This window comes from Electrona antarctica, assembly GCF_951216825.1.
Source record: "Electrona antarctica genome assembly, chromosome: 18".
Taxonomy (NCBI): Eukaryota; Metazoa; Chordata; class Actinopteri; order Myctophiformes; family Myctophidae; genus Electrona; species Electrona antarctica.
The window spans coordinates 36,541,228-36,564,395 of NC_136799.1; the positions used below are offsets into that span (position 1 = coordinate 36,541,228).

General features: G+C 43.2%; 1 protein-coding gene across 1 annotated transcript in view; it reads left to right on the forward strand.

Moving 5' to 3' along the window:
* The window catches only part of LOC306942752 (KATNB1-like protein 1), a 159,531-nt gene that overhangs the window by 54,866 nt on the left and 81,497 nt on the right, over positions 1-23,168 (forward strand). The window contains exon 4 of the mRNA XM_079528809.1: positions 11,091-11,214. Within this exon, the coding sequence (XP_079384935.1) occupies positions 11,150-11,214 (65 nt within the window). The 5' untranslated portion in view covers positions 11,091-11,149. The remainder of the gene's footprint in view (positions 1-11,090; positions 11,215-23,168) is intronic.

Sequence of the window (23,168 nt, forward strand, 5' to 3'; positions counted from 1 at the left end):
TTTTTTATCACGCTGTATAGTATGTTTCTTTGCTCTGTAATCTAGTATCTTCCGTTCTTAACTGCTGTGTGGTCTTTGGTGAATGGCCTTGGATTGAAACCCAGTCTCCATATAGACAAATCCATGGAGCTGTGTCCTGTAGGCCAGGTGTAGCTAATCAGTAGCCTTGCGTTGCGATACTAGCTAATCAGTGCTGCGGTGTGAAGCTGCAGCTATGGCCGACCCTCCATTCATCTAGGATCAGTCATAGACAGTTAGATCAGTGATTCTCAATATTTTTAACCCTCAATTTTGTACACTCTCAGAGTTACAGACTTGTAAGGGTAAAGACCCTGAGGGTCCCCGTGGACGCCACTTTGAGAGGGGGATATGGCTGGGTTAAAGATGGAGTGCCACAATCTTTGTATTTTTCCAGTTTTTCATGTGTCTATGAGGTGACAGTACTTCATTAGACACCCTGGAGTTGTTTTTATGTGCAATGGTGTATTAACTTTGTATTTAGGGTTTCTTCCTGGAGGCTGAACCCTTGACAGTCAAATGAAATAAACAGTAATATAGTGACACCACACTATCAGCCCCTCCCCTAACCCCTCCCCCTTTATCATACAACTACAGCTGTGGGTGCGGCTTCAGTTCAGGTGGATCACCACCCACCAGGCAAACCAGGCATACTTAAAGGACCACTTCACCACTTTTCAACTTCTCTTCCTATAATTGGTCCTAACTAATGTTCATGATAAAATACCACAATTTTTTTCTACTCAGTCTGTGTCTCATAGGAAGGCTGTGGGCAGTTCAGAAACCCGTCCACCAGTGACATCATCGATGGTGAATCCAAGCTAATAGAAACGGCAGGCTTTCTTTTCCTGAAAAGTTGCAATGCAAAAGTTGAAGCCATCGTTCTCATGATAATAAAAATCTAAATATATTTTAAAACAAACCTTGTTTAAAAAAAATCTGCCTAATGATGATGTCACTGGTGGACGGGTGTCCGAACTGCCCAAAGCCCTCCTATGAGACACAGACTGAGTAGGACAAAATGGTGGTGTTTTATCATGAAGATTAGTGAGGACCAATTATATGAAGAGATGTTGAAAAGTGGTGAAGTGGTCCTTTAATCTACTGTGCTTTGTACTGTATTGTAGTGTACTGTGCGAGTGTGCGCGGGTCACCGGAACATCCAGAGCCCCAGGAACGGCCCAGGGCTCGTACTGTAGTGTACTCTGTGCCACTTTACTCTGTGCTGTACTCTACTGGCCACTTTAGGTGTTGCAGCTATTTCGTGCTCGGACATACATACAGACACAGAGACAGACATACGGACGGACGGACATAGCTTCGTAATGGAGCGGAGGCACCGCTCAAAAAATAAACGGGTATAATTCTAATAGGTCTTAAATGGAGTCAAAATAGCTGCCAAGCAATACCAACATTTATGTCTATTTTCATTGAGAGAAATACTTATCATGTAATGTTTATTATCACTGTAAACGCGGTAGCGGTCATATATGCCCATGAAGCTCGTGTCATATCAACATGACATAAAGCAAGCCTATGTGTAATATTATTTTCATAGTCACTGGTCCGTTGTATGTGTCTCCATATTGCCTAGTAACACAAGTATAACAGTGTCTGTCTATGAGAGTCTGTCTATGAAAAGGAGTCGGCTTTGTTCAAATGCACATTAATCATAAGGGGAGTGGATACGATATATTGTCACCATACTAAAAGTTACATTTAAATCATGAACCTTTGCCACTAAAATCACTTTATGTCACTGAATGGGAGTAAAGGAAAGCAATTGAATAAAAGTGTTGAATTACAGAAATAAAAATGTCTCTGAGTCGCATGTGAGTGACTCAATACCCCTATGAAATATTTACCATTCGTAGCAAAAAGAAAAAAAGAAAAGGGGAAAAAAGGCCTTTCCCTAGCATATTTTTTATGGCAGTGGTTGTCAATGTGGGGTCCGGGGACCCCCAGGGGTCCTTGGGTGGGTACCAGGGGGTCCGCAGCAAAATTATTTAATTCAACGTCACAACCATCCACTTACCGGTAAAACTATAGCAGATACTAGGTCGCAGCGCAGCACGAAGTGAGCTCGTACATCTATTTTTTAACATTTGGAAAAATCTTGAAAGTGTTGAATATATATATATATATACACACACACACACACACACACACACACACACACACACACACACACACACATTTTTAACAGCTCTACTCTTCTGGAGGTCCCTGGCACAAAACCTTTTCAGATGGAGGTCTGCGGCCAAATATATATCAATTTTGTCGTCCTTGGCACGGTTTATGGTAAGTGAACTGCAATTAGCACTTTTCTAGTCTTCCAACTACAGTGTAATTCACATCGACCCTTTCACACACGCACCACCACGGCATGGAACATCGTCACACATTACACATGGAGCGCCGGTAGCTCGGTCCATCCATATGGACTTGGCTTGCTGGGAACCTGAGAGTTGCTGGTTCAAGTCCAGCGCGGACAACAATGTGGCTGGTGGTTGGAGAGCTGCCAGTCCACTTCCTTGGTGAACCCTTGAGCAAGGCACTGAAGCTCTAAATACTACTGTCTGGGGGTCACTGACTTCAGACCTGAAGAAGATCCACAGCAGATCGGAACGTTATCAATTATTGTGCTCTAGTCTTAGCCTGGATCCAGCCCTTGAATGGCGATTTAGGGTCTGGTGACTCTGTCTATGGCGGTGTTAGCCTCGGTTGAAAATCTGATACCGCGGCTACGGCCAATCAGCGCCGTTTCAACTAGATGACGTCAACAGGGCTGGACCAAACCTAAACAAACATGGCTGCCCCCACTACGGTGAATTGCAGCCGTATCGATCTGGCTATTAAATCGCCCTATGATAAATAGATTCTTTATTAGAAACATCATCATTCGACATATTATGTTTTGTTTTGTTTGTTTACAAGCTAGTAGCGCTCATTGACCTGTTTGTTTGGTTAGCAACCCGGTTAGCCATATATTGATAACGACGTCATCTGCTTGCTACTATTTTGATTAGTTGGTGTGAACCAATTGCCGAAGGCTGCCGCTTTGGCAACGCCCATCCCAGAAACGGCTGCCGTGGGAAGGGATTTCAGGCTGGTGAAGTGAAACGAAATGAAAATCTACTCTACTGTGTCCCTTTTGGTGCCCGTCCATATAATGGAGATCTCTGTATGTCTGTCTGCCTGTGTCTGAAGAGAGCAATCTGACTGTGAGTATGTGAAAAGTCCACTGGTTAAGTAATCAAATGGGAGGTGTAGGGTTTCCATGGCAATCAATTGGTTGAGGCAGAGGCTGGGAATTCGTGTATCCGACCGTCGGTGGGGCGAACTGTTCTCGAGTTACGTGGATTACAGATGCACGTACACACAGAGACGTGGTGCATTAATAGATAGACTAGACCTGTGCCCATCGGCCACTGGCCTACTTGGGAACGATGCAAGTTGGGGGTTGCGCACGCTTATCCGACACACCATAGGACCGACATGCAGAAACAACGATCGGCTTAAGGTTGGCAAACATGCGTTAAGGTTGGCGAACATGCGCTGCTCCGTGCTTGCGCTTATGTTTAGGTTAGGTTTGAGGTAGGTTGTCGTTCTAATGACAGTCAGACCAATAGTATGTCGAAACTAAAGCCTGTACCCAAGTTGGGAAACTACCTAGTATGCAATACCCGTTGTCATAGCACCCGTTTTAAACTCTGTCTGTATCTGTCTGTCTGCCTGTGTCTGAAGAGTGCAAACTGACTGTGAAAAGTGTAGTGGTTAAGTAATCAAATGGGAGGTGTGGGGTTGCCATGGCAATCAATTGGCTGAGGCAGAGGCTGGGAATTCTACAGGTGAGGGGACATAGTAGGTCCACTGGCAGGGCCTAACCAGAGCCTTTTGTGGTAGTTCTGGACAACCGTGTATCTGACGGACTCGAGGCCTGCTACTGCACTCCGTGTGGTGGTGTGGAATGCGTGTGTCAAATTTGAAGTCAGTGGGGCGAACGGTTCTCGAATCGAGTTACGTGGATTACAGACGTACGTAGACACACACGCACGCGCGCACAGACATTTAGAGGGGCAGGTGCTCAAGTGAAAAAAGGGCACCTTGTGCAGCGTGGAACCTGTGTGTGTGTGTGTGTGTGTGTGTGTGTGTGTGTGTGTGTGTGTGTGTGTGTGTGTGTGTGTGTGTGTGTGTGTGTGTGTGTGTGTGTGTGTGTGTGTGTGTGTGTGTGTGTGTGTGTGTGTGTGTGTGTGTGTGTGTGTGTGTGTGTGTGTGTGTGTGTGTGTGTGTGTCTACAAGCTCACAATGCGTCGCGTTGCGACGCATTGTGAGCTTGTAGATCGGCTATTTTCAAATGGCCTGAAAGGAAATAGGGTTGAAGTGGTTGATGGATGTTTTCTAATCAAAATTAAAATCTCCAAAGTAACTAGTAACTAAAGTTTTCAAACAATTGTAGTGAAGTAAAAGTAAAAATTTTGGCTCCGAGATGTAGTGGAGTAGAAGTAAAAGTATTGGAAATAGGAAATACTCAAGTAAAGTACAAATACCTCAACATTGTACTTAAGTACAGTACTTAAGTAAAAGTACTTACTACTTAAGTAGTTACTTTCCACCACTGTACGGCGGCACGTATGACTCAAAGCGTATCGGCGGCAGGAATGCTGTGGCTGACCACAGCTATGACAGGAGGGGAACGGCAGCTTCACATAAACACAGACCTCCAGTTTTAATCCAACTTTCTGTATTTTAAACAGGATGGCTTTAATAATGTATATATTGAAGCGATTTTATCACAGTGCTGTCTCGGGGCTTTGAGTCACTCGCCTTATGTCTCTGTTGACATTCCCTCACGTTTCAGAGCAGATACCCCGCCGATTCACAAATAGCAATCCGGAGGTTTTTCGAGTCTGGAAAATAGAACAGTGACATTTCAGTAGCTTCTGGGTGGATTTAATTTCGACGTCGTAAATTTTTTCTATTTTTCGAATAATTTCTTGCGTTGACCTCTGCTTCGAGTCAGTTCTGAAGCAGGTGACAAGGTGCTGTCAATTACACACAAATGGGACTGGTAACCAGACATATAATATTCAACCAGACTCTGGTTGAATATTGTAAAGTCGTCTCTGGAGAGTCTGCAGGGACTTAAAAATGAGTTACAGCATTTCTAGCTCATTTATCATAGCTAAGGGTTCAAACTTCAAGCTGGAGAGGGCTTTGCAGATTGCGGCCAGGATTCCTCTCGAGGACAGCCCACTTTGCCAACAAGCACAGCCACAGCTGCAGAGGGAAAGAAAGCCTCTTTCTTCTACGTGAAATCTGCTGCGTTGACTTGGTGTCACATTTTGCCACACTCACATTGGAATGGGCACGATCGAGGCAAGTTCCCCCGCGAAGGCCGTATGAACACAGACTGCGGTACATCCTGGGGAATGTCCAACAAAATCAGTATGCACAAAGTGCATGTTGTTGATTGATGGATACTTTTCTTGAGTGTGTGTGCGTGTGCGCGCGCGTGCGTGCAGTAACACACATGGAGGTTGCCCAGTTCCCCTCCTCGACCAGTCAGAGGGAGTCTCTCCTGCTCTACCAAAGCGAAGGCACCTGGAGTGAGTATTTGACCTGTGTGCCACCCAGACACTAACCCCCCCCCCCCCCATATCGTTTAGTTCAATGTGCTACATTGTTTTCTCACTCAACAGTAAACAAACCAACATACAGTGTAAGTGTAGACAAGATATCTGCACATTTTCTTTTTCCTTTTTAAGATTTGTTTATTAGGGGCACGGTGGAACAGTCGGTAGTGCTGCCGCCTCACAGCTAGAACGTCCTGGGTTCGATTCCCGCTCGGGACGCTGTGGGCGCTGGCGGTGTGTCCTCTCCTCCGCGTCATCAGTGCCCATACCCGAGGCGGGGTTGGCGAAAGGGCCTTTCTGTGTGGAGTTTGCATGTTCTCCCCGTGTCCCCTAGGGTAGATACCCTCACAAAAGAACATGCAATAATCCTGGTCTCTAAACTGGTCAACTGGGACGCCTGATGGAGGGGAAAGGAACTGGTTGGAATAACGTGTTCCTTCCACTCTACGCTACGTACAACCAGGGAAACTCCCCCCTGTCAGGTGAAGGAAGCAGGAAGTTCAAGTCCGTTGCTCTCCCCAGGTTGGCGGAGGGTGTGTAGAGCCCAGGATCACATTAGATAATTGACACAGGGGTGAAAAACGGGTTACAAAATCGTGTGATAAAAATTATAGTAAAAAAATGTGTTTATTGACAATGCAAACATTATAGAATTACAGAATCACCTTTTTTATATATAAGCAATTATTTTTATTATTTATTTTTTGCTGGTGAAAACGATTAAATAATCTGTATTATTTTGAGACCATTCTGATACCGATATGGCATTTTTAGGGCCGATATGGCCTATTCCAATTATGCTACAGATTAATCGCGCATCCCTACCAGAAAGGTATAAACTACAGTGAGTTTTCAGATTACCAGTTAACGAAGATGATTTACTTTGCAGATGTACTGGCGAGAAACACAAAATACTAAAATTTTGTGTTGATCAGGTTATATCTGCACATTTCTAAAAGTTCCAATTGATGGCGTTTAAGACATTTTTCAAACCAAATTGGTCAAATCTTCAAATAGCTACAAGCTCACAAGGCTTTGTGAGCCTGTCTCTCAGTCACAGCTTTATGGCCTGCAGGACACCTCATGTGGATGACTTTGATTAGCCTCCTGGTTGGCTGGTACTATAGATTTGTGTCAAACTGTCATACTGTTAAACAGACTGGTTTTCCAGTGCTTCACACCGGGTTTAAAATGGAACCCACCACTGGCACGGTATGTGTATTGTGTGCACAGCATCTCACGTGATGTCGGCCACTCTGCCAGTAAGAATTCCGAATCTCAACAAAAGACAGTGGTGTGTGCAAAACCGTATTGACAGGAAAGAGGCAGAGGAGAACGTGATTCAGTCATATGGGGCAGCAGTGTGTAGTCAAGTGTGGGAGCGAGAAGGGAATAAAATGATGGCTTTTTTGAGGGGCACAGAGCCAAACCGAGGGGGCACGGCGGCCATGGCCTCCATGAAATGCCTGCCCCTGCATATTACATTAATCACATTACATTAAATTCCTGCCCTGCATATTACATTATACATACATTAATTACAGTGCATTATATTGATTGATTGCCCATGTGACCAAGAATAGTGTTGTTCACCCTGACCCCAAAGAACTCCGGGACCTTTCTGGTCAACTGCAGATCATTCTCAGACAGGAAGCAACTGGAACGGAGGAGAAATGTTCCAGTAATGCGTGAAACAATGACGAAGGGCCGGCCTCGCTCTCCCGTTCGCCAAACACTTGCCTTCCCTCGGCGGATTCCAAAACACTGACATGGCTAATAAAAATGATGAAATATGTGTTTACTGATAGGCTGTTGTGAAACGCTGCCTCCTGACAAAATTGCGTATTATCCTCCATACTCAAAACCTTTATCCCACGATTTTGTAACCCATTTTTCACCCCTGTGTCAATTATCTAATATGATCCTGGGCTCTACACACCCTCCGCCAACCTAGTCCCCATATATGGGGGACATGGGGAGAGCAACGGACTTGAACTCATGCTTCCTTCATGCCTGAGTGTCCAAGTTGCTCCTTTACACCTGACAGTGGGGAGTTTCCCTGGTTGGACGTGGCGTGTGGAAGGAACACGTTATTCCAACCAGTTCCTTTCCCCTCCATCAGGCACCCACAGCGTCCCGAGCGGGAAGCGAACCCAGGACCTTAGCTGTGAGGCGACAGCACTACCAACTGCAACACTCATATCTGATACCGGTATAATATACCGGTATCAGATACTATATTATAGTATTGATTGTTGTCTTTCATATTTCATATACAGATTATAAATATTACAAATCAGTTATTGTGTACATCAGTATTCATTCTTAGATGTAGCTATTCAACAATATGTGACCACATTGCATCGTAATCTTCGTTGGTCTCCGAGCTCCGACTGACCACCAGGCGTCCGTCAACACCCCGCCATCCTTGGCCCTCTCTCTCTCTCTCTCGCTCACTTGCTGCCTTGCTCTTTCCCACGATGTTAAGTTAAACCTATTTCCTGTTAATAACCTTGGTGAAATATGCAGCATTGGGAGGTAAAGGGGAGACACTTTATTGTGAAGGGACGACAGAATGAGGAGAGGTGGTGTTGCTGCGTAATTGTCGAGAGTAATGGCTGCGCGCGATATTGAACAGTCAAAACTATTTGTATCAATACACCCGCATCAACAGAATAATTATGTCATAGGTATATAGAGGGCCTCATATTTGGTCTTGAAACGGGCCTCCAGATTCTTAAGGCTGCCTCATTCGTTCCTTTAATATAATATGTGCTCAATGAACTTGTAGGGCTGGGCCAGTAATCCATTTAAGTTACTTCCAACAGGTCTATTTTTGTGGTGTTGGAAAGTTACCAGACTCACAATGCTGGTCTTAAAAAGGGTGTTATATAAACGGTACATACCTTTACACTTAGCTCTGGTCCATAGCCTTCTACTGCTTCTATGATTCTGCCCTGCAGTATAAGGCTATGGGACTTTCGGTTTTAAATCTCAAATCGAAATCAGACCAGCCTCTCCTCTTTAGTGGAAATCTCACGAACGTTTGACCTACTCACCAATACAAAGACGGGTTGTGTCAATAGAAAGCCTACTTTCCTTAGTGGACGCACTCTGAGCCCCCCACCACACGTATAAACGGTACTTTTTGGCCAAAACGGGATTTTGTTTCCACCGGGAAAAAAATACTTTTAGTTACTACCGATATTGCCCAGAGAACTGCCTCATAGAGAATATTTTTCCTCCGGTGAAAAAAAATCCCTTTCTGGCCAAAAAGTACCATTTATACGTGTGGTGGGGGGCTCAGAGTGTGTCCACTAAGGAAAGTAGGCTTTCTAATGACACAACCCGCCTTTGTTTTGGTAAATAGCAAAAACGTTCTTTTAAAATACGCTAAAGAGGAGAGGCTCGTCTGATTTCGATTTGAGATTTAAAACCGAAAGTCCATAGCCTTATACTGCAGGGCAGAATCGTAGAAGCAGTAGAAGGCTATGGACCAGAGCTACTTTACACTGTGATATTACTCTATGGACCAGAGCTAATATAGCCTGTGATATTACTCTAGTCTGCGGTATATCAGTGGTTCCCAAACCTTTCAGGCCCACAAGATAGATTAGATGTTTCCCGCCATCCATCCATCCATCCATCCATCCATCCATCCATCCATCCATCCATCCATCTTCATCTGTTTGTAGAGCTTGTAGATCTGCTATTTTGGGGGAACCGTTCCCCCCAGAATAGGCATGCTGGGTGGGGTTCACGTGGTTAACCATTATAGCCCTATATACTTCCTTGCAAAACAAAAAACTACAATATTGTCAGCTTGTGGCTATTTATGAAAAGAAGACTTTTTTTGAAACATTTTGTCTATGATGATGTTATACACAGTATAGAGGATATGCGCGTGACATCATCATCAAACCCGGAAATTATGCAGGAATGCCTACTGAGTGGCAAAAAACTACTTTCTGGCCTGGACAGCCCATACATCCAAACAGAAAAGTCCTATTTGATTGCATTAAACAACATTAAATAATGTTAAACTCACTTTGCCTGTTGCTTTGCCACTCGATGTGCCATTCACCTTAAGCATGCGCATACCCTCTATACCCAAAATGTTTAAAACCTCTTTTCATTAAGATACTTCACTAACTTACTACATTTCTTTGGACAGTTTTTGTCCATGCAAGCTAACCTACTCCCATGCTGTGTGATACAGGCCATGTCCTGCTGTTGTTAACCAGTAACAGATATATCTTTGTAAAACAACAAAAAGAATAAATAAATCCATTGTTCCTCACATTCTTTCAGCTGCTACAATAAAACACACACAGATGAGCTGTTTCCATAAAAAAAAAAAAAGGTGTTGGAATTTTACAATAAACAAAAAACTGGTTAATGACTTCGCTCATTCTTTTGCAATTAACGTCATTGTTGCCGTAGTTGCGGTGCCATTTATCAGAAAAGAGATCACTTCGTCAGTCTGGAAATTCTGTGCATCAATCGGTTTCCATGAAAGTTCAGGGACAGATGATTTGCATAATCTAAACCAGCCCTTTCATTTTCTGTTGTGAGTTGTGAGTCATGCCGATTTCGGTAAATGAATCGTAACATAATTAGAGATGTAGGCCTGTATTCGCCAGGGTGCAAATAATGTTCAGGATAAAACAGCTTTCAGCCTAAAATTTCAGAATTGTATTTCTTTATAACTTGATTGATTGATTGAATACTTAACAGTTTGCAAATACTACAGTACTAAGGTACGATTATACAATAATGCTAAAAGGATAAAACCAAAAGCCCTAAGTATAAGGACTAAGGAGTATTCAGGAGTATTCAATTCATCAAGACATTTAAAGACGTACATATACAATAATATACAAGACATCAACACTAGTTATAGTGTTTTCAATTATTAAAAATAATAATGAAAAATCAATGAAAATAGCCAATCTACAGGCTCACAATCAGTCAAGATTGATGTTGTGAGGCAGCTTGTATTGTATATCGGTGATTATCCGTATTCGGCATACAACAAAGTATGGCTTAAGTGGTTAATTTATTATTGTCATAATGCTTATTATTGCCATCAGTATGACCACTCATCTCTACAATAACCCAATGATGTCTTGTTCTCCTTTATTTGTTTAAATTGGTTACACAAGGCTTAATAATTCATCGCGCACGACAATATAGTGGCCTGTTTGTTCTTTGCCGGATTAACAAACAGCAGATTGTTCTTTTTTTCCTCTCCGTTGGAATGCTGTGAATACAAATCATACCAGACATTCCAGGTGCCGCCGTTGGCAAATCCGTCAGGGTTCAAGGTTCAAGCCCTTGTGCATTTTGCATGCAGCTCATGTCCACCGCCAAAGCTGTTATGTAATTTAAAGTCTACCGTCTTTCCTTCCTTCCTACCTTCCTTCTGCTCTAAAGGACGTTTTACTGAAGGTCGCAGCTCTCCAAGCAGACACTGAAGATAGGAGCTGCCATATATGGGCAAGACTACTGGAATCATCACTGCAGCTTCCTTGAACACGCCCCCCCTGGCTGAGAAACGGTACGTACCATCTCACATGATATATAATGTATGTCTGTGCTTCTCAAATGATGTTCTTATTTCAGTGACCCCCCCATATAACCAGAGTGCACAAATGGAATGGGTCCATTTGGTTCCATTTGTACACTCTCAGAGTTACAGACCTGTAAGGGTTCATTTGGTTCCATTTGTGCACTCTCAGAGTTACAGACCTGTAAAGGGTCCATTTGGTTCCATTTGTGCACTCTCAGAGTTACAGACCTGTAAGGTTCCATTTGTGCCCTCTCAGAGTTACAGACCTGTAAGGGTCCATTTGGTTCCATTTTGTACACTCTCAGAGTTACAGACCTGTAAGGGTTAATTTGGTTCCATTTGTGCACTCTCAGAGTTACAGACCTGTAAAGGGTCCATTTGGTTCCATTTGTGCACTCTCAGAGTTACAGACCTGTAAGGGTCCATTTGGTTCCATTTGTTCACTCTCAGAGTTACAGACCTGTAAGGGTCCATTTGGTTCCTAAATTCCAATGATTTATCTGGGGACCCCCACCGGGACCACCTCGACGTCCCCCACTTTGAGAACCACTGATATATGTGATCTCTAGACGATATCTGTATAAGAGCCAGCGTGTTTACCGTGTGTGTGTGTGTGTGTGTGTGTGTGTGTGTGTGTGTGTGTGTGTGTGTGTGTGTGTGTGTGTGTGTGTGTGTGTGTGTGTGTGTGTGTGTGTGTGTGTGTGTGTGTGTGTGTGTGTGTGTGTGTGTGTGTGTGTGTGTGTGTTCGTGCAGGCATGCACATGTGTCTAGTCATGTGTAAATGGAACTATGGCGTTTGATGCACCGCCAGTCTGTGAGAACTTATCTCTAAACTTCTACTCGCATCAGATGATGAAAGTGTATAAATACATGCTGGCTGCCATGATATGGGTTCTGATTCAGTGTGGCTCAGAGTGAGAGTCTGTGAGAACTGAGACTAAATTGTTTATCTTGTGGGTGGTCCATTCCAAAGTCGTCACCGACGGGCTCTCTCGTGAGACTTTTGCTGACTGAATTTAAGTGTTGACAGATTGTTATCATAATTGAATCTTACACACACACACACACACACACACACACACACACACACACACACACACACACAGGGCGGCGTTTAGAAGATGCGCTACTGAGTGTCTGACATTTCGGTGTATTGTCCAATGATGATTAACCACTTAAACCCAATACTGAGGCTCTTATGCTAGGTCTGATGATCTCCGATCTCCGAACAGCAAATGTTTTGACAAAATTAGCAAATCTACACGCCTGTTGTTTTTAACGTGACACAAACCGCATGAATCACAGAGAGCGGTATTTTACTCTTCCATGTACTGTATGCAGAGTGTATATTACAGAAGTGACAATTAATCTGAATCTGAATACAATGTTCTGATTCTTATTCACAACGCATGGTGTGGCAAGGCCAGAATAGGGACACTAAGGGTTCATGTCTTAATGCATGTCCTGACACTGATCTGGACTAACCTACAGGGAGGTTTCACGTTCATGATCACAGGCCCCCCCTGCACTCTCTTGGTTTATTTATGGCTGGCCAGCAGTGCAGGAGACTCGTGGGAGGCTGGGAGCCCCCAGACTGTTATCTCTTGTCTTTGTGGTGTTCAAAGACATCGCTGGCGGGTGAGACTGCATGCCAGCATTGAACACACTTCTCAAAACATTTTCATGTCAAAGACCCCCAAAGTGGTTCAACTGATTTTGATGCTACTGTATATTAACTGATTTTGCTCTGGGACCTCCCCCAAGAACCCCTGGGGGTCGGGGTGGGGGGGTGGGGGGGAGAAATCACAATGAGACGTCAAAGCCTCTAATACGTCCATGAAACTACACAGCTTAGACAACATGGTTTTACTGAAATACTCATTTTCCTGCGAAAGGGAGAGAGGGATGGGCGTGCAACATACCAACCACCCTGTGTGGCATGGCCGTGTGTGGGGTCAGACGGGGCTCTGAGTTATGGCGCTGTTCAGCCGGCGTGTTTGGGTTCAGCCGGGTTCAGCGGCCGTCCTCCCCCCTGAGGAACCCGCCGGCGCGTGGGGAGGGGGGGGGGTGCCTCTCTGTGATCTCACGCCACGGATTCCGTGACACGGATCTTTATAAGTCATCTACTGGTGTTCGCAATGATTGATCATTCCAGCGGTCATACGACCGCTTGTAGACACCTCCCAATGTATGAATGAATGAGCCATTGTAAAGCACGTTGTATATAGCGTGTACCTAGATAAGCGCTATATACAAAATGCAATTCATTATTGCTTGCAGACAGATAGACAGACTGAAGTGCCCTTGAACAAGGCATTGAACCACTACGATGAAATGTTCTATGAGCAGGGCCTGGCTGGAAACAAGTTCTTGAGCTTAGCCCAGATACCCTGGGTAAATATAGTAATCATTTCATTTAATTTCACAGACAGACAGTCACTGTAGATAGATTATGCTATTACATGCACACAGACAAGAGGAGAGATGAGAAGTCCATACATACATACATACATACATACATACATACATACATACATACATACATACATACTATGCTATTATTATTATTATTAGGTATGCGGTCTAGTCTAACTTGGACTCAGGGGGGTGGACGCCTCTGCCTTGCATAGTCCCCAGTGAATAGGCAGGTTGCCCTTCACTGGTAACCTTACTTTGGATTTTAAATATATTAAGGTATTGTAGGCTGGGATTTTACAAAAAAGCCCCCCTTTTAAATACATACAGACATACAGACATACATACATACTTATAAGGTATGCCATCTGGTGGCTAATGAACCAAACACACATTCTCAGAAGTTGAAACAGTTTTAGAGGACCCACTTTTAGGCCAGTGCAACAGAGCATGCTTTTGCCTTTTTTTAAACCTTACCCATTTTAACCAAATACATACTATGCTATTATGTAATGCACACACATAGAATTAAAAGAGGAGAGAGAGTGAGAGGTGGGGATGAGAGAGACAGAAAGTGAGAGGTTTCTGTAATGTTGTCTGTTGCAGTAGCACTAGACTAAAGTTGAGTCACTGTGTCACTGCTGCTTTGGCAGACGCCTTCTAGAGAATCCCTGAAGATGAATATTTCTTCTGCGGATGATTTATTTAGCACGTCTTAACTTCTAGAACAAGCTATTGCTCCATAGCAAGATGCACCGAGTGCAGTGTTCCAAATTAAGGGAACAGCATGCACAGCACAGCACACCACAAGCTGTTTCACTAGCAAATCATCTGGGGCAGCGTACTATATGTCTGGGCCAGTGCTGGAAGCAATACCACAATGTAGAAATACAGTTACAAGTCAAAGTTCTGCATTCAAAAATGTACTTGAGTAAAAGTACTAACATATTGGCATTAATATATAGGCTATACTTAAAGTATCAATTTTTTGTTTCTTTTTTTTTAAATTGTCAATTGTCATAAAATAGGCCAGGGATTCATTACCAATAATCAAAATCCACAGCATGAATTAATTTGAACTAAGGCTGCTAATTGTAGAAGAGTAAAAAATGCACAACACTCGCCTCTGAAATGTAGTGTATTTAGAAGTAGAAAATAATGACAAATGACCGATAATAAAGTAAAAGTACTCAAAATTGGAGTATTGTACCTATGTACAGTACTCGAGTAAATGCACTTAAGTTACTTTCTGTGTGTGTGTGTGTGTGTGTGTGTGTGTGTGTGTGTGTGTGTGTGTGTGTGTGTGTGTGTGTGTGTGTGTGTGTGTGTGTGTGTGTGTGTGTGTGTGTGTGCGCGTGCGCGCGCGTGTGTCGGTGGGGAGCTGTTCTTCATGTCGGCGTCTGTTCTTTGTCTGGGTGAGGCGAGAGAGGAGCAGCTCGCTCTCGTTTCCTTCTCCCCGTCTCCCTAGCTGAGGTAAATATGACTCACTGAGTCAGCAGCTGGTCTCCGTCACCCCCCCCCCCCCCCATATCTCCCAGGATTCCACTGGCGGCCGGCCCACCACGGCGGCGGCCCGGAGAGATCGCTGCACTCTGACGTCATCACTTCCCCTTCGTCCTTTTATGGACATCGTCGTCATCCGCAGGGGAGGCACTCGTCCATCACGACAATCATTTGGATTGTGTGAGAGTTATTCACGCGACTCATGCGTCTGCAATGCACATGTTCCATCGAGGCACTTTCAGCATATAGACACAAAAGACACATGTACGCGCATGTAGTGTACGTGCGCGGTCAGGACACTGTGTGTGTGTGTGTGTGTGTGTGTGTGTGTGTGTGTGTGTGTGTGTGTGTGTGTGTGTGTGTGTGTGTGTGTGTGTGTGTGTGTGTGTGTGTGTGTGTGTGTGTGTGTGTGTGTGTGAGATCAGTCTCCCACTGTTGACATTCTGTACAGTGTACACATCTATTCATAGGCGATATGGTCTCTCAGTAGTAGTTTCATGTCAAGGACCCCCAAATTGATATGCATTTGGCCACGGACCCCCCCATCTGAAAAGGTGTTGTGCCAGGGACCCCCAGAAGAGAAAATAAATCTAAATCATCAACCATTTTCCAAACATTTTTGAGATTTTCCCAAATATCTTATGCTTGTATATCTGCTGTTTTTGAATATAAATGGATAAAGTGGTTGAAATGATTGTGATGCTATATCAACTGCTTTAGCTGGGGACCCCCTGGTACCCTATACCCACCCAAGGACCCCTGCTGGGGACCCCCTGGTACCCTATACCCACCCAAGGACCCCTGCTGGGGGACCCCCTGGTACCCTATACCCACCCAAGGACCCCTGCTGGGGACCCCCTGGTACCCTATACCCACCCAAGGACCCCTGCTGGGGGTCCCCGGACCCCACTTTGAGAACCACTGCCCTACATGTCACGTCTTTCACTCATGTCGTTCCTGCTACGACGACACTACAATATCCCCATGGGAATTGACGGAAGGTTTATATCCTAATCTTATCTTATCTTGTCCACTTTCAACCAGGCATCCCCGTTTTAAGGATGTCATTATGGGCAAAGATGTCCGATTCCAAAGATTCCAAAGTATATGGTATATATAGGGCGTAAAGTGGTTAAACTCTTGTGGTCTGACAACTTGGGAAAAGCACAGCAAGCAGCATGTGCACTGATTTGGCCCAAGATTTACAGTGTCTGTTCAAACCCTCCATGTTATCACTGTTTTACAGTGTCTGTTCAAACCCTCCATGTTATCACTGTTTTACAGTGTCTGGTCTGATACATCATCTAAGTACTTACTAGCAGGGGTCACCAACATGTCCGTACACGGACAAATGTGTCTTGTCTGTGGCAAAGTTAGATTTTCTGTTTTACACACCATTATAATGTTCTTATTTTGATCATCAAGACCCACTTACTGAATGTCAAGTCTCCAGGTTTTCTTCAGAATAAGTATATGACAATTATTTATTATGACACTAGGGCACATTAGGAGTCCACTAGTACGAGTGGTTCTCAAATGTTTTATTTGCAAAGACCCCCTTAACTCTGAGAGTGTTCAAATGGAACCAAATGGACCTGTAAGTGTCTATTTGGTACCATTTGAATACTCTCAGAGTTACAGACCTGTTATGGTCATTCAGGGTATCTATTTATGTGTTTCTGCTCATACAATTGTCCACTCATTTTGTATGTCCGTCACACAAATGGAATGTCCACCCCAAGCCAACATGGTGATGACCCCTGCTTACTAGTACAGTACTTAAGTACCTTAGTGTAGTATTTCTAATTTTCAATACTTACTAGTACTCCACTACATCTCGGAGGAAAATAATGTACTTTTACTCCACTACAATTATTTGAACACTTTAGTTATTAGTTACTTTTTTTATTTTGATTTTATTACTCGACATACATTAACCACTAAAGCTCTCGATATATTTTGGCTATTTGAAAATGGACGATCTAGTGAGATTGTAGATCGGCTATTTTCAAAAGATGTTTTATACATTTTGAAAACTTTTAAATAGGACATTCTACATAATGAATACTGATACCAATACTTTTGTACTTTTACTCAAGTACATTTTGAATTACGGAATATTGTTTTTTAAACAGTCAGAGTATTTTTATTTTGCAGTATTGATACTTTTACTCCTCCTATACTGCGAGCAGGAAATGAGAGCTGGCAGCACAAAGCCCAAAGACCCTGAGAGAAGCGTTTACCGTCGCTTGTGTTTTGTCATGAAAACATTATGTTCTATTATTACATTATACCTGTCAGACATCTGCGAGTGTGTGTGACTGTCTGTGATGCCGGAAAACCCACTGTGTGCTTATAGGCGTGTGGTGCGGGAAACGGATGATGGCGCAATTTTGGGATAATGACAATCCAGCTATCTCCTGTACAGGAACCGCTGGCCAGACTGAATGAGAGAGTGGGTTCCGCACCAAACCCAATGCAGCTGTGCTCTCCTCCTGCACGGGAGGGATGTGGAGCACCGGGGTGGATGGTCAGCCTCGCTTTGGCAAACATCCACTCAGACGAAAAGAGTTGAGAGTTGAAAAGTTTTTTCTTCTTCCTTTTAAATCTTCACCAAATGGTCCTAAAATCAGTGGTGGAAAGTAACGAAGTACATTTTACTCAAGTACTGTACTTAAGTAACATTTTGAGGTATTTGTACTTTACTTGAGTATTTACAATTTCCAGTACTTTTACTTCTACTCCACTACATCTCAGAGGCAAATATTGGTCTTTTACTCCACTACATTTATTTGAAAACTTAGTTACTATACCTTGTAGATTTGACATTTGAAAATAGCCTTTCAGGTTTTCGGCTAATATTCAAAAGATGAGAATTTTACTTTTAGTACTTTAAGTACATTTTGATGCCAATACTTTTACTCAAGTAAATTTAAATTGCAGTATTGATACTTTTACGAGTACTTTTTCCCACCACTGCCTAAAATGAATCATATAACTGCGTGGCTTCTCTAGTTGTCATGGCTGTTGTTTACAGTTGAGTGGATTCCACTGTATTGAATGTTTAAACCCAGGTGTTTGGTTTTCTCATTCCACTCCCTGACAGGACAGTCAGTTCTCTGTCTCGCACCATCTCATCTTCCTCCCTCCTCATCTTCTCTCTCTTGCTCCATGTGAGATATAGGCGAGGTGTCGCGCAGCGTGCTGCTTATTTGAGCAGACGCTCAGGAATCCTCGTATTCGTTTCTATTTTGGCCAGGAGGGCCGGGGAGATGAGAGCCGGAATCCGTCTGTGTCGGCTGACAGTTCATTTTTTTGCCTCTCGCTTGCCATTTATCCACTGGACACGGTGGAAAATTAAAGCCCCAAATTCTTGGGAGATGGTCAGTGGGGCGATCAATCTCTCCCCGGCCCCTGACCCATTCTGCTTTCCAGTCAGAATTCTGCAGGGCCTTTTCTCTGTATCTCTGTATCTCCAATTGTGTGTTTGATAGAGAAACCGAATTTTTTTTAGTTTAAGGTACATTTTTACGTTTATGGTATGGAAAGTTCATTTTGTGGCATTAAAGGAGAATTCCATGCTAGAATGCTTTCTTACCTTTCTTACCTTTCTTTGTAGTTGTTACGTCCCCACCAAAGAGGTCCAGGTGTTTTTTTGTGCACAAACTCCTCATTGCCTATTTCCCCTACCATAAGCCCTCAATAAATTGCATTGAATTGAATGGGAATTGAATGGGGCTATGGGGTGTTGTGCTAATTTGCTTATTTCCATCGATATTAGTAGTAAAGTGTGCTGCTTGGGATATTATTTACATTTTGAAGAGAGGATATATACAAAAAAAAAATAATTTTGAGCAAAGGAAATAAGCGAATTAGCACAACACCCCATAGCCCCATTCAATTCCCATTCAATGCAATTCATTTAGGGCTTATGGTAGGGGAAATAGCCAATAAGGAGCTTTTGCACAAAATAACACCTGGACCTCTTTGGTGGGGACGTAACAACTACAAAGAAAGGTAAGAAAGCCTTTTAGTATGGAATTCTCCTTTAAAGCTTATTCTGGCTTGGACCTGGTGTGACATACTGTAGTTATAGTAATGTATAGTAATGTAGTTCTAATCCAAAAATAGCATCAAACCTTTGCTCTTTTTGCCTGGAGAACAAAATGTACTCTTTGCGTAAACTAACCAAACTTGTTAGCTTACTGTAGCTGAGCTGATGATTGATTGATTAATTTACCAACAACAAATAGTGTTTCATAACAGTTTTATAGTGTAAACCAGTTAGCATGTGAATACAATTTAATCAAACTTCAAATGAGTTGCCAAATGCGACACACACGGCACAGTCCTACAGCAACTCTCTGAGTTAAACCAACCCTGAGGACTTGACCGCGTGTTATTCCCAACTCCGTTCACTGTGTGAAGTGTTTATGCTACCGAGGACCGAGCGCATTTCTGATCAAAAGCAAAATACTAAGTTGTGTAGATTTAGTCTTGGAAGAGAGGGCCATATTATTCAGAGGAAAGCCCACATCACCAAAGGGTACACATCATTCTTTGATTATCAAGTTTACTGATTCGGGCCATAAACTGTTCCGTTTCCATAAACAGTTTTTTTTTCAGGGCAGGGCTGGATAACAGGCAAGTCGCTTGACTCCCCGAAAAATGTTCCAACACAATTTGTGCTAAAAAGCTACTTAATCGGTTACTAAGGAAAGCAATGTTAAGCATAACACAAGCATTTGACTCTGTGTTGATATAATAATGGGGACGACGCCCACGGACCATATTTCTTTGAGAGCTCTGTTATCAGGGCTAATCATTGTTGAAGACAGGCTCAAATGGTGCCAAACATGTACAGTAATCGTTCTGTTTCTGTAATATGCTATAAAAGAATTCTTACATGGTCCGAGGCCTCTTGAGGATGAGTTGCTTACGCGGTTCCTGTTCCTCTTTCTGATGCAGGAAGGGAGAGAAAAGCAAAAAGATGAGTCGTATCTGTTATCTCTCTGCCTCCCGTGAACAGAGTTGATATCAACGTTTTCTTCAAATGTCCCTGTTGGTCCATATGAGTCGTATCTGTTATCTCTCTGCCTCCCGTGAACAGAGTTGATATCAACGTTTTCTTCAAATGTCCCTGTTGGTCCAGGGGGATTTTGATGCCAACCATTATTGACCATATTCACTGTTTCTTAACCCATTTAGGCCTGACGTTGAAATAAAAAAAATGTTCGCTCTGAAAGAATATATACCTATTCAAAGATTTGTGCCGCATTTTTACGATTTTTCAAAAATAGCAGACCTACAAGCTCGTAGCGCGCCACTCGGTGGCGCGCTATGAGCTTGTAGATCTGCTATTTTCCAATAGCTAAAGTATAACAGAATGCTTGAAACACCAAAAGGGGTTCCCGCCAAAAATGGGTTAACCCATTTAGACCTGGAATACATTGTTAGGCTTTACCTTTCAATCCGGGAAAGCATCTGTGTCATTTGGTTGTTACTATATTGTCACTGCCTGGTGGAAACCTTGTAGATACCAAGTTTACAATGTGTATGGTTTTTTTGTCCCGTAAATGAAAGCCCTACATCATACGAGTGTCGCACAAAAGCAGTGAAAATAGTAGATCTACAAGCACAACCAACTAACAACATGAAAATAATACACAGACGGTCTCAAATAAATATACACGTGGCAGCATACAGTATGTGAGTGTATGGGTACCTGTATGTGTGTGACATCATCATCAAACCAGGAAGTTATGCAGGAACGCCTATTGAGTGGCAAAAACTACTTTCTGGCCTTGACAGCCCATACATCCACACAGAAAAGTCTTATCTGATTGCATTAAACAACATTAAACAATGTTAAACTCACTTTTTTGCCACTCGATGTGCCATTCACTTTAAGCATGCGCATACTCTCTATTGACTGTGCAGAGCTACTGTACATGACAAGTTACGTTGTATGCGATAGACCGATAGTACAGGGGTTCTCAACGTTTTTGGCTGGGGACCCCCGGAAATGCTCTGGTCATGTCTCGCGACCCCCGCCCCCACTTCCCACCCCCAATACAAACTGACTGCAAAAATAATAATGAATAGAGAAAATATATCATAAATGAATACTGAAACCAGATATGAATACTGAAACCATATATAATCATTAAGGAAAGTTTATGCATGTACTATGTGTACTATGTAAACTCTTCATTTCCATTTTTCAGCCATTCTGTTGCAATCTTATTTTTATTTATTTTGTAATAATTTGGGGACCCCCCAAAATAATTTGGCGACCCCCCGAGGGGTCGCGACCCATGGGTTGAGAACCCCTGCGATAGAATAGTACGAGTGGGTATACACTGCGAAAGCTAATCTAGCCAACTTCTATGGAGCCAGGACAGAAGTTAGTGACGTTGCCAAACGGATTCAAATCTGGTTATGATGATCTATCATCATAGCTGATCTATCATCATAGTGACGGCTCTTCACCTCTCATGGCCAGGGAGCACTGTTGTGACCGGCGATGCCTCCCTCCCGCACGGGTAGAATCCACACTTCAACCCGCCAGACTCACCATAGCGACTCACCATAGCACAAACAAACCACTTCACATGAACGATATTGATGTAACCCAGGAGATTTGGTGGGGGGTCCGACGTTCGTACGGATCCCTCCCCTCCTCCGAGTCCTCCACGGGTGGAATCGAGCGCCAGCAAGCGAGTAGCGTTGTGTGCGAGTGCTGCTGCTGCCTGCTGCTGCTGGATTGTACCCGAGAAACACATGCACCCCATGGGAGACGGGAGCGACCGCGACCCGCAGCCAGCGAGCCAGCGTTGTGTGCGAGGGCTGCTGCCTGCTGCTGCACACCCAGACCAGGCACTATAGCAATTCTCATCATTTCAATGAATAATTATAAAACTATTTCACTTGAACAATATTGGTAAACTAAGATATTAATATACATATATACCGGTGTGTATATATATATATATGTTGTCTATAATACCTTTAAGCTAACTCTGAGTTAAAATGGATAAATGAACAGTGAGAGTTTTACTGTGTACAGCAGCAGCAGAGATAACTGAATTGTAATTACCCACGACCAATCTGCCTAACACAGTGAAGTAAATTATTGTATAATAGCACACACTATGTGTAGGTATAGAGCGTCGCAGTCCCGCCCCCTACCATGGCCCAGGAAATGAATCCCAATGCATTTTTCCCATAGACATTTCAAAAAGTATTTATTTAAAGACGGTTACGCCGCGGACAAAGCCAACTCGAGTCGTGACAACTCATGACAACACAAACAATATTTTGGACCAAACAAATAATTACAAAGAAGAAAAACAACAAAAAAAGTGTTTTTTTCTTCTTTCTAATTATTTGTTCGGCCCAAAAAATTGTGTTTGTTGTCATGATTTGTCACAACTCGAGTTGTCTTTGTCCGCGGCGTAAACGTCTTTAAATAAATACTTTCTGAAATGTCTATGAGGAAAATGAACGGAAAATCATTTCCTGGGCCATGGTAGGGGGCGGGACTGTGACGCTCTATAGCATTATGTAAACACATCAGCAATACGTATGACATCTTACTTTGGTCCCACATATTATGTAGACTTAATCAGTTTCAGCATCGCCTTCACCTGGCTGCTCCGGTGATCATATTGAGCAGTTTTCTTGCTCATGGACAGCTCCCGGGAATCAAATCCGTGCCCATTGAGCTATGGCCTCCCCTGGAAAACCTATCACACTGATTTCATTCATAAAGGAAAATTATAGCTCAATGTTTCATCCTCAAAAGCGCATTCCTAATGTTTATCAGCGTTGGGATGACAGTAATGATGGGAAGAGCCCCAACCGTGCTGTGGGATTGCATCAGGAGAGGAGGTTTTCATTAGGGGTGGAAACAGCGAAAGATTGTTGACTTTGGCGATGTCTTAACTGTCTTTATTCTTCTCTCCTAAAAATGTCTGGATCTCAGAAACCATGACAGCTACAGTACAGCTCTCAAACTTGGC